The 13,437-nt window shown below is 39.3% G+C and overlaps 1 protein-coding gene across 1 annotated transcript; it reads left to right on the top strand.

Annotated features, from left to right (window-relative positions):
- Positions 1-3,689: 3,689 nt before the first annotated feature.
- Positions 3,690-12,043, top strand: LOC113643539. The gene is made up of 10 exons (XM_027147844.2): positions 3,690-4,009; positions 4,545-5,204; positions 5,319-5,442; positions 6,434-6,606; positions 6,773-6,927; positions 7,108-7,255; positions 7,668-7,705; positions 10,573-10,624; positions 10,969-11,077; positions 11,394-12,043. Exons 1-10 carry the CDS (start codon positions 3,922-3,924, stop codon positions 11,569-11,571), a joined length of 1,725 nt encoding a protein of 574 aa, XP_027003645.2. The 5' UTR covers positions 3,690-3,921; the 3' UTR covers positions 11,572-12,043.
- The last annotated feature ends 1,394 nt before the right edge of the window (positions 12,044-13,437 follow it).

The raw sequence follows: 13,437 nt of genomic DNA, 5'->3' as shown, positions 1-13,437 counted from the left end.
GCATGTCTTTGGACCGGGGAGGAAACCAGAGTACCCGGAGGAAACCCCCGAGGCACACATACAAGGCGGAGGCAGGAATCGAACCCCCAACCTTGGAGGTGTGAGGTCAACCTGCTAACCATTAAGCCACCGTGCCATTAAAGTGAAATCTAAACTAAAATTGACATCAACAAAAAATCATAAAGTTTGACATGTCATGTTGATCAAATTAAACAATTCCTGCATCATTTTAGTTTTGGGTCTGTGGTGAACTCAGAATTTGTGATGACCCATTACAGGACTGCTGTTGGAAAGACAATATTTACATTTCCATTATTTACTGTTCAGTATCACCCAAATGGGGATGGGTTCCTTCCTGAGTCTGTTTCCTCTCAAGGTTTCCTCATCATATCATCTCAGGGAGATTTTCCCCTCCAGTTTCTATACTTCTCTAAAGCTGCTTTGAGACAATGTGAATTGTTAAAAGCACTATTCAAATAAATTGAAATGAATTCAATTCAACCCTTCAGGTTGGTGGAGAGCTCCTGCCTCAAGTGGAGGAGTTTAAGTATCTTGGGGTCTCGTTCACGAGTGAGGGAAGGATGGAGCGGGAGTTCGTCAGGCGGATCGGTGTCTCTTCTGCATTGATGTGGTCAATATACCGGTCTGTTGTGGTGAAGAAAGAGCTGAGGTGAAGCTCGATATTTACCAGTCGATCTACGTTCCTACCCTCACCTATGGTCATGAGCTTTGGGTCATGACTGAAAGGACAAGATCCCGGATACAGGCGGCCGAAATAAGTTTCCTCCACAGGGTGGCTGGGCGCTCCCTTAGAGATAGGGTGAGGAGCTCTGTCACTTGAGAGGAGCTCAGAGTAGAGTCGCTGCTCCTCCACATCGAGAGGAGTCAGCTGAGGTGGCTTGGGCATCTGTTTTGGATGCCTCCTGGACGCCTCCCTGGGGAGGTTTTCCAGGCATGTCCAACCGGGAGGAGTCCTCGGGGAAGACCTAGGACACTCTGGAGGGACTATGTCTCTCGGCTGGGTGTCCCTGCTTAGACTGCTGCCCCCGCGACCCAGCCCGGATAAGCGGTAGAAGATGGATGGATGGATGGATGGATGGATGGATGGATGGATGGATGGATGGATGGATGGATGGATGGATGGATTGAATTGAATCTCGAGATTATAATAAATCACCATAATGCATTAATTTTGCATGGTCCACTCAGTTACCATGTATATTAACACAAACTGCACACAAACTGTCCTTTTCTATGAAAAAAATAAATAAAATGAGTGAAAAAAAAATTATCAGGTGCACAAGGCAGGAACTGACATGAAGAAGGGGAGCAGAAAAAAGAAATATAGATGCAAGAGCCACGAGTTAATGACTATGTATTTGCCCGTTATGTTTATGTGGTATTTTGAAATAGCCCTTTAATAATATCTTGTAATAATATTTTGTGTGTTTTATGTTAGTTTTAACTACTTATTTAATTTTACTTTTAAGTTTAAAATAAATTTAAGTTTCTGTAATGTTTTAATTTCAGTTACATTACAGCTTGCTTGCAGTTTTCTTCAAAACTGACTAAATATCTTTTGAAAAAGACCGTGTCTAGGACTATATTCTAGCATTTTTTTTTATTTAATTTTGGTTACCTGCAGAAGATATTCATCCTGTTTTCATCTTCCACCAACAGATGTTGTGTCTTGAAAAACCATATCAAAATCAAAGTCATGGTCAGAAACCAAGTGGATGAACTATGTAAATTGTGTACAAGCAATTAGATACCAGGCCCCACATGTAAAAGAAGCCCCACTCAAGATAATTCAAGTCAAGTCAAGAAGCTTTTATTGTCATTTAAACCATATATAGCTGTTGCAGAACACAGTGAAATGAGACAACGTTTCTCCAAGACCATGGTACTATATAAAACAAAGAAAGAGCTAAGGACTTAGTAAGTACTGTAGCCACATAAAGTGTATCTGTGCACATGGTGCAAACAGTGCAGGACAAGATAAAAAAAAGACAGAAAGACAGTGGAGGACAAAAAATACAAGACATCACACAAAAAAAACAATACACAAGACAATAAACAAAAACAGCACTGACCAGTGTACGTACTGTATGTTCAATCAATATTGTGTTTGCAGAAATTCTAGAATGAACACAGTATTATATCAGCAGTTGCATGAGGTAATGTAAAGTGTTGTGCAAAACATCAATCAACTCAAATGTGAAACAGCATGTGCAAAGAGCAGTGTGAAAAACAGCATGCAAACAGTTTGATGGATGTATATTGGAAGAGTGTGTACTTGGTGTGGGTCTGTACAGTTCATACAGTTGATGTGTATGTGTGTGTTGTGCTCAGTACAGTTCCATTAAGTTACTAAGGAGTCTAATGGCTTGTGGAAAGAAACTGTTACACAGTCTGGTCATGAGGGCCTGAATGCTTCGATACCTTTTCAGTCGTGAGTCAGCAAGGTGAACAGCAGTGTGCTGAGCATGCAGCCCTGAGGTACTCCAGTGCTCAGTGTGGTCTCGCTGGAGATGCTGTTCACGATTCAGACTGACTGAGGTCTCCCAGTCAGGAAGTCCAAGATCCATTTGCAGAGGGAGTGTCTTTATTGTCCAGGTGGGTGAGGGCGAAATGAAGGGCCATGGTAATGGCATCATCCGTGGAGCAGTTTGGATGATACGCAAACTGTATTGGGTCCAGTGAGGGTGGTTGTTAAATTGTTAATTCATTAACTGTTGATTGTTCATTGACTGTTATTCAAATCTGTTTGTTAATTATTATCACAATTTATTTACAAATAATGTTAATGCTTGGGTGGGTACCCTTATTAGTCCCCTGTACAAGAAATTCAAATTGACGAAGTAGCAGAAATAAGAGGAATTAGCACATTATAACACATAAGAGGAATAAACACGTATTATATGCTACATAGAAATAAAATTCGGTAAAGCTGTATTTATACGTGTACATGTGCAATAGCTTTGGTCTCGACATATTTATACAGTATGCACAGGTGAATACATGACTGTATGTATTATAAAACATAACTAGCAGTTTCCTTTTTCATTTGTTTGGGATAAATCTAAGCTTCATACTACATACTTACTACAGGGGAAACTGTAGTGATTTGCTTTGAAAGTTGAAACATAGTGATGATGATTTCTAAGCAGTGTATTCTTAACCCCTATGTAATAGGAAATCTGAGTATTGCAACAAGAGGCAAGCCCTTGTGTTATGTTGTGACCCAGCATCTGCAGTTTAAATCTGTAATATAATCCTTCATGAGGGTGTAGAGACTGATGTAATGAAAATATGAGCGAATGTTAATATTATTAAAAAATTGACTGTTTTTGACTGTATCTAGAATATGCCACATAGATAAATAACGATGAGATTAGGAGGTTTAAAAAATAACTGCAGAAGTTCTAGGTGAAATTCAGATTTTAACATATTTTACATGTAAGGTTTTATTGAGAAAAATGTAGGTTTTCCATTTTTTTATTATATTCTGTGTACTATGAATTCTATACAGTAGGTCTGTAGTTTATGTATTTCAGTGCCATATCTACTTTCCCATCCTGTTTCCTGCCTCTGCACAGCTTATTTGTCTCATTTGTGTGCTTAAAAGGGGTGACCCCGCTTCGTTGTTATGCAATTTATCAAGCACTACTGAGAATGAGAGAGAGAGAGAGAGAGAGAGAGAGGAGGGGAAGAACTTTAGGGAAAACAGCCGCCCAGCTCCCAAATGCTATTTTTAAGAACTGTCTTGAACTTAACACAGACTGAACTGGATTTTAAACATATTAGTTTGGACCGAACGCGAACAGGATATAATGAGGTGACAGTTAATTATGTATCCTTTATGTTTCTCATGATCTGTTTGTGATCACAAAAATCTGTTGTTTGGTGAACTACTGAGCCATGAGTGTCCCCATTGCGTTTACTCTTCTCGTCCTGTGTGTGGTCAAAGTCCAGTGTGGTCAGGAGAATTCTGCATGTCCTCGGAAAGGTAAGTGAACTAAGTGAACCTTCATTTCTGCTGTCACTGTTAATCACAGTGGGTTGTTGTCTCTAAGGTGTGCGGTGACAAGGAATGACAAATAAACTTATTTATCAAATAATAGAACAAATGGTATACAACCACATAGTGTCTGCAACTCGGCCAAAGTGACCGCTGATCTGTCTACTACTGAGAACTGTAGCTGTTACAATTCTTCCTGAGAACAACAAAGTACACTCAATCGTTTTTTTCTTCATTTCCTCCCTCCCTTGATTGTACTTACATGCTTTTGTTTCCCCAAGTTCTGTGAAAACAATACGTAGATCAAATTACTACAGCTATCACACATTTACTGTAACAACAATGTTAAAAAACTATAAAAGTGTTTCAATCAAAGCCACTAAAATGATAGACATTGAAGGAGGCCAATAATAATTCTGATGGTTTTATGAATGAATTGTACCTTTGTTGCCAGATAATTATTTTAACAGTACAAATTGTTTTGTTGAAATTTGACTAATGTGAAATATGCATTTTCCCTTAGAATCGTATCCTGGTGTGCTGGCATTAAACGTGGGGTCAGAGGTTATCTTGAGCTGCAGTGGCGATGTCACTGTGGATAGCGTGCCATTAGTAATGGGAACAAAACACAAAGGGAGACTCAAAAGAAGAGGAGATGTAACTAGCCACTGGAGACCCCAAAAAGCTAAAGAGAGTACTGATACTCTTGAAAAACACTATCCAGAAACTGAGAACTTTACCAAAACTAGTACTGCAACTAGAAGAGTTAAAGTCAGTGAATCTGTAACCGATGCTAATCCAGTTATAAGCTCAACAAAGGAGAACATGGAGGGTGGGCAAGTTTTGCAGACTGTCAATCAATTCACTAACCCCAACATTGTGGGCAGAGTAACAGAAGAAGGAGGGGCTTTTAGCATAACCATGGAAATGGGGTTGAGCTCTGAGAGGAGCACCAGCACAGAATATGAAGAAGATGAAGACTACGATGAGAATGTGGAGGGAGTGAGAGTGACCAGGTCCATTAAGAGGCAGGCACAATGGAGGTGGAATGGTCAGCTCATGCAAGACGGTGTGGAACATGGCGGGGCTTTAAGGCTTCCTGCTCTTCGGTTGACTGACTCAGGGAACTACAGCTGCTATAGGAGAGGCAAACTAGTTTCATCAGTTAAAATCAGTGTTGGCAGTAAGGAGACATATAATATTTTATATATGTATAAATACATACACACAAAATGACATATTAATCCTCTGGTGTCAAACTGATAACAAATAAACTCAAACTTCATATCTCTCATAGTCTCTCCAGTGAGCTCTACCTTGTCATGCCACAAGAAATCCCACATCAGCAAAATCCGGTGTGAGTGGATATCAAGACAGCCCATCATACCACATCCTCAGTGTTACCTGCTCCACTGGAAAGGGTAAGTGTTTGTGAAAGAGATGGTATCATTTGAGGAGATGATTAGGTGTGTCAGAGATACTTTATTCTTCTTCAAGTGCATCACTGTGAGCAAGTCAGGTAGATGTGTTCAAGTTTTTAGTGAGTCCACTAGAATTTTGTGAAGAGACCAGAAAAACTGCAGGAATATAAGAATAGTGCAGAAATATAAGCCAGGCTTCACATGTATTAACTTTTTTTTACTGATTTTTTTTAAGCACATAGATCAATATCTCAGTTACTTCTATTTCGAACTAGTAATTTTTCTTGTCAGTAAATATTCCTCATACACTGAGACAAAGAATTATTAGTTGTTGCTTTGTCTCACTGATGTTCATAAGGTTTATTAGATTGTCTTTATTGTATTAGACTGTTATGGTATCTAGTAAATAAAAAATGGCATAAATGAGCATATTTGGAAGTAACACAGAGGACATGTGTGTATGTATATACTCTTTGCACATTCAGAGAACATTTTCACATAAAATGATCAATCATGTGCAGAAGATTTATCACACTCAGCTCATGGTTTCTGTTCAAAATTCCAAAGAAACAGAATGAGAAGGTTTCAGGACTCAATGGTAATATGCAAATACACAACATGTTAAGGTGTAATTGTTATTAAAATAAAGATATGTACAGGCTGGAGACTTTAAGGCCTGCCATCAAACATATAGAGGTTAATCATTGCCTGATGCTACTTCTGGTTCTTTCATTACTATAATACAGATCACAATAAATTTCACCATAATCACCTGCTAAAAATCTGGATACTGTATATAGCCTGGTTAAAAGCTGTAAAGTGTCACTGCCAACATTATTGCCATCTTTGGCCATTCTTATTTGTGAAAGCATTAAAATATAATGCTGGATCATTTAATTATTGTCATACTTCTTCTGTTTGAAATGTACAGTCACTAAACAAAAGGTGGTTTTCTTGACAAATTTTAACGATTCATTTTCTTTCTTTTTAGATTTGAGAAAATCTCCCGTGTGAATTGTTCATACTCTGATTCATGTTCCTGCTGCTGGTGTGTATTACCCAGTGAAGAAAATGACAGAAATGTATATACAGCTAAACTGTGTGTGACTAACACTGCAGGCAATGCTACCAGCTCTCTATACAACTATATTCCTCAAAACATAAGTGAGTGGTGGCGGTGATCATATCAGTGGTGTACATCATATTATAATGTTTTTGTGTTTAACCGGTTAAACCTCTCTCTCTCTCTCTCTCTCTCTCTCTCTCTCTCTCTCTCTCTCTCTCTCTCTCTCTCTCTCTCTCACTCTCACTCTCACTCTCACTCTCATAGTTAAGCCTGATCCTCCAGAAGACGTTAAAGTGAAGCCGGTCAAGGGTGAGCCTCACATTCTGAATGTCTCCTGGTCTTTACCTGCCACCTGGATGTGGGAGTTGTACTACACCCTTCAATTCCAGATGAAATATCGTCCTCTACATGCAAAACAGGTAGAAGGAAGGGGTGTGTGTGTGTTCCAATTTTCTGCTTCTGTGTATATTTGTATATTGGTAAGAATCTTAAATCACAAATTGTAGCAAATGTACATTCATATTACAGTTTCAAAGAAAGTATGTGTGCGTTCTTGCATGCATTTGGGTGTGTGTGTGTGTGTGTGTGTGTGTGTGTAGTACCAGCAGGTGGTCACAGAGAGTAGAGTCTGGTTGATTTTGGATGCTCTGCCCGACACTGACTACGAGATTCAGATTCAAGCAAAAGACGAGTACGAAGGGCATTGGAGTGACTGGACCAGTCCTGTGCATGCACGCACATGGACAGGTAATTAGAATGCACATACAGTCAGTTCCAGAATTACACAAAATTTGTGTTTTGCAATGGCCATTGTTGTACATGTATATTATAAAACAGACAGCTGTAATATAAACAAGGAGGGTGGATGTGCTCTGACAAATAGCAAGAGGGCAGTATCCTTTTGCCAAAAGACATCGGAGGAGACAGGGCTGCATCTCAAAAACACCTACTGTATGATGCACTATGGAGAAACTATTGTGAATGGTGATGAACCTGGAAGATAAAACTCAAAAAATGTTATGGGCAGATCTACAAATGTAACATACCAGATTCCTGGCTTGATTCTATAACTACCTTAATAGCCAGGATTACAGCTGTCCCTAATATAATGCACAAGTGAGTGTATGCTAATAAAAATTGTGTGTGTTTGTCTTTATAGCTCCTAAAACCACTGTTGCCCCTGATATCAGTACTCTGGTATGTACCTCTCCAAATACACACATGCACACACACAGTATGGGAGAAAATTAGAGAGTTACATGGGTTTGGTCATCAGTGCATCAAATAAGCTATTGACAAATAAATTGTTTGATAACACAGGGAAAGAAAAACATGTACTTCACTAATCCGAGAGTCACACCATGCTATATAGCTGGCTATCATTTCTTCATAATAAGCATGCACATATTAAACACTTTAATTATATGAGGATGGTCCACTCATGGCAGAATATATCTCTGGATACAGAACAGCACAGTGTAAACTAAGGTCCTAAGGTAGAAGCGGACATCTTTTCTTTAATCCTACAGGGTAAATGCAGGGTAAAAAATGCCCACTATCAATTTCTTTTGTATGTAGCTCTACCAGTTGGACTTTGTCTATGGCTGTCTATGGCTATGTATAACTGATTGCTAAGTGAACCTGCACAATAGATTTTTACAAAAATAAGACAGAAAAACGTTGTACATCGATGTCCAGTGATCAACATGTTCAATAACTACAGTGTATCAGTAGCTAATGACTACATACACATGTGATAATAATTCAACAAAAATAAAAGTATTTCTCAATATTTAAGAATGTTCACAATAACCTAGACTGAGCATGTTGCCATGGGATTGTGCTAATGCAGTGACGTTACATGCAGCTTCTCTTTAAAACTTTTTATAGTCATCATAATTTCAAGGGTTATGTAACATTCAATACTATATACTGATCTAAAAAATCTGGAAGACCAGTACTAAAAAATGGACCTTTCAGTATCTGTGAAGACTACATGAGATTTTTTTAAATGTAAACTACACCAGGTTACATATGTAACCCGGTCCCCTAAGAAGGCCACGAGATGCTGCATCAGGGCTGGCACTATGGGAACACTTCTTGGATAAGTGGTTGAAGAAATTCTAGGCAGGTGGTGGTGATTGACAGGGCCTGCAAATCTCCCACTCTTTTGAGAGGGGCCAAGGCTAGGAGTAGAGCCATCTTCAGGGTCAGAAACTTCTCAGAGGCTGACTCCATGGGCTCAAAGGGGGATTAGCAGCCCCTACAGGACCACAGAGAGGTCCCAGGAGGGAAAGAGCAGTCTACAGGAAGGGTGGTTTGCAGTGATGGCAGCCACGTACACCTTTAAAGTAGATGGGGACAAGCTCAGAGAAAAACAAGACTGGAGGAACTCCAGCACTGTACCGACTGGGCAGTGAACTGGCTCCTGACAACGTTCATCACACCAGAGGCGAAAAAGCCTCCACTTCAGAGCATACAGCTTCCTAGTGGGGGAGAGCCCTAGCATTCAATAGAGTCTCTGTCAACTCAGATGAGAGGCCTGTCTCTAGGAACTGGTCCAGACCCAGAGGGGAGGGAGGGAGGGGGTGTATGATTGCCCCCTGTGACTGAGAGAGGAGATACTTCCTGACGGAAACCTGGAGTGCCATTTAGGAGGGAGACTAGGTCCATGAACCAAACTCGAGTGGGCCAACAAGGAGCAACTTGAAGAAGGTTGACCCGGACATGGTGCACTCTGGCTAGGACTTGCGGGAGCAGAGCTATCGGGAGAAAGGCGAACAGACGGAGCCTTGGCCATGTGTGTGACAGGGCCCAAATTCGCTCCACCATCTCAGGGTGGAGATGCCACTCACTGGGCCTCAGTGCCTGCCTCGACAGGAAGTCTGTGTTCTGATTTACATGCCCTGGGAGAAAAAATCTCTCTCAGCAAAGGAAATCTGGTCTCTATCCAGAGCAGAAACTGCTGCACCAACCTGAACAGGAGGCACGAATGCAGACCACCCTGATGATTGATATAGGAAACCACCACAGTGCTGTCTGTGTGCACTAACACATGGCAGCCCTTGGGGTTTAGGAAAAAGTGTTTTGATGCTAGAAACATGGCCCACACATAGACATGGGCAGGGTAGCCATCCAAGGTTGCACCTCAGCCTGAAGTGAGACAGTCACCAAAAGAATCCTGTGCTGGTGACACACCGCGTAACCCTTATGAACGTAAGGGAATATCCCTTACGTTCTGACCACCTCCAGGAGCTAGTCAAACACCAGAGAATGCGATGATAATTCAAGCCAAGCACTTTTCTGGAGTACAGCTAACTGAGCGTGGATTGAGCTTAACATTGCGCCATTATAGTTCTTCTTTCAAGTCAGGAGAAATCCCTCAAGGTCCCTCGAGAGGGGGATATATATATATATATATATATATATATATATATATATATATATATATATATCTTTTGCCCAAGTCTTAGACAACAAGACAGACAACAGACATCAACATACACAGAACACTTCCTGAAGACAAAGAAGCTGGAGTCATGTGATGTAGATGCCCTTATATGGACTCACTGGCACGTAATCACTTTGTCACATGTCCTTGTCGAGCCATTAAATTGACGTGTGCATACAGAGCTTCAGACACGCCTTTTCTCAAAGAAGCATCCCCATAGCATAAGTGTGTTTTATTTCATTACAATGGGGACCTAAATCTGGACTGGAATGTTCACAAAAGCACAAATGTGTTATTCAGGTGTCTGTGACCTGACCATATACTGTAGTATATAAGCACACACTGAATAGTGCTGAAGGGGGATTCATATTGCAGGTACTCAGTGTCCACTCCTGGTAGACATTATAGACCAAAATCGTCTCAGATCAGATATAATTAGTCATGAAAGTGAAAGAGTCCATGCCACTTTGTTTAAAAGGAAGAATGCATTATGGTTTGAATCTGAACTAATAAATGAGTTGTTTCTTTGAAAACACTTTTGAGGACATTGTTTAGGGCACATTTTATACACAACTAGTCAATTAAGACCTGTCTTTTCTGCACACTGTTTTAGGGGCCGATTTGGATATTCCCTGAAGGTTCGGGGGGAACAAAAGATGACATAGGTAAATGTGTGACACAGACAGAGGATACTGTGTGTTTGTACCTAGGCACTTTTTTTCCATGCTTGCACATGGGTACATGCACAGAATAGAACTTTTCTTCTTAGAAATATGATTTTCATGAAAAAAATCTAAAAACACATGAATCTAAAACACACGAACGTAGATCCAATACATGTACTATTTCATTTGTGCCGAAACTATTTTTAAGTTAATTGTGTTATTTTATCATCTGTCACTGTTCAAGTAAGTACGACACTGAAAAGAAAGAAAATCATAATATTATCAGTAATGTGCTCATAATTTTCTTGACGTTTCACAACTCTGCTGCACCTCTTGTGTGATAGATTTTATACCTGCTGATGACAGAGATGGAGTAATGTGGGTGTATTTGCTGTGGGTGATGGGATTCTTTCTCCTTATCACCATCATTATGCTCACTGTTTACTCTCTCAGGTACCTCTGCCATTCTTAGTTCAGTTTCTGCTTCTTAAAATGACTCTTTCACATTAGATCATAGAGCTGAGTAATTATCATCCCTAAAATAGTCCAGGACGTAGTCCAAAGCTCTATTAGCATTCTTAGTATACCTTGTTAATACAGCACATTTGATACACAATAGTAAAGACAAAGCATAATCATTTACAGGATGACAAATTATAAATAATTATGTATAGCTTAGTTTAATTAAATATTAATTATGGTTTGCAGTGACATGGTTTATGTCCCACTGTTACCGTCTCATGTATTTCTGTTTGCCTGTTTCTCTCAGATGGACAATGCCATTCCTGACTAAAAATAACCAGGGGAGTGTATCTTCAGCCCGCTCTTGTTATTCTCCTTTTCCTCTCCTTCAGCAGCCCCTGAAAACTCTGAAATGCAGCTATAGGGAAAAGGAAGCTGATGGCATGTTGACTACTTTTTCTCCCTGTGAATCTTATAGGTCTTGAGCAAACAAGCTGTTACTTTGCCAAGGCCAGTATTTCGGCACACACACACACACACACACACACACACACACACACACACACACACACACACACACACACACACACACACACACACTACTCCATTGGGTGTTTTTTATTTTTCAGATATTGGGTTATGGCCTTCATCTACCCAATGTAAACAATGTTAAGCTGTAAATGCTGTTATAGCTTTTGTTTAAATTCAGATTTAAGGCAGAGTTTAACCTAAAAATGTGAATCAGTCGCACTAAGCTAAACTTCATTCATTTTGTGAAGAACTGCTTGATTGTTTTAATTCATAAATCAATTACAGTGTTTTTCAGTGTTTTTTTTTTTTTTTTAATACATACAGCAACATTAAATTACAAAACAGGAACCTGGTACCTCTTTACTGTATAGAATGTACTGAAGCAAACACTACAGAAATGAATAAAAATGCTGCATATATACTTCAGTGCGCTTTATGTCATTTTTCGCAGGGAGTTAAGGAGATCCAATAAAGAACATTTGAATCAACAGAAAGTCAAAAAAATAAACAAATATTTGTACAGTTTTTTTTCTCTCCCTATAGTGACACATAAACAGACATATCACATCAGCAAAAACTGGAAAATTACATTTATTTATTTTTTATAAATTTATAGCACTGTCTAGATGACCCTTATCCTCCCTCAATTGATCTAGATAAAAGTAAGGATCAAACCAAAGATACATTATTGTTTTATCCACTAGAAATCCACTCTGCCACCCTTAAATCCAAGCATATACCCTTTTATGCATGGTTACTGTGTGTGTGTGTGTGTGTGTGTGTGTGTGTGTGTGTGTGTGTGTGTGTGTGTGTGTGTGTGTGTGTGTGTGTGTGTGTGTGTGTGTGTGTGTGTTTCTTTTCCTCCCTCCACAGGCTCCACATCAATTCTCTTGTCTAGCATCCCCTACTTCCAATCTCAATCAAAACTGCAGAATCTGTTACTATCTTTAAATCACAATTTTTTTTATTTTAGATCAAATTTAATAGATAGATAGATAGATAGATAGATAGATAGATAGATAGATAGATAGATAGATAGATAGATAGATAGATAGATAGATAGATAGACAAAACAGATATTAATGCAGTAGACACGTGGAGTTAAATGATGTAAATGAAGATATTTGCACACAATGTGGCCCAAAAGTATGTAGACCCCTGACCGTAACACCCACATGTGAATGTGAAACACACCAATTGTATAGAATGCCTTTTTTATCCTTTTGAGATTTTCATTTAATGGAGGTTTTAACTTGATCATATATTTTTTGGGCTCTCATAAAACAGGTTTGAGGTGCACACATTTTTTGTCCTTGGTTGACATCTAGCGGACAAAAAAAGCACCTGAAGCATTATGAGAAATTTAATTTATTTTTCATTTATTTTATATTTAATATTTTCAATTTCAATAGTCATTTAATTTTCAAGTGACATTATTACTAAAATTAAAAGTGATAATAATAATAATAATAATAAAACGGCAGTGACTAGTGAGTTAGTGTGTGAAATGGGATTTCCCGAAAACGAGCCCAATTTGTAGACCAATCAGCTCTTAGATGGGCGGAGCCTATCGCGTTCTTCCCCCTTTCCTACTGTACTGCATGTTGCGCTTGTCATGGAGTTCGTGCGGGTTTTTGCGTGTGTTTGTTTGCCTGTGTTTGTATTGATGAGGATCTGTGCGGCTGCCGATCTTGCGGAATGTGAGTAAAATCGTCAAATTGTACGCGAACTTTTGTTCTGATTATGTGCAATGTTTCATACTGTGTGTATTCTGATAAGGAATGAATGAATGACTTCCTCCGGATCCTCCCTGAGTGATG

This window comes from Tachysurus fulvidraco, chromosome 3, assembly GCF_022655615.1.
Source record: "Tachysurus fulvidraco isolate hzauxx_2018 chromosome 3, HZAU_PFXX_2.0, whole genome shotgun sequence".
NCBI lineage: Eukaryota > Metazoa > Chordata > Actinopteri > Siluriformes > Bagridae > Tachysurus > Tachysurus fulvidraco.
This window is presented reverse-complemented; position numbering and strand designations above follow the sequence as displayed.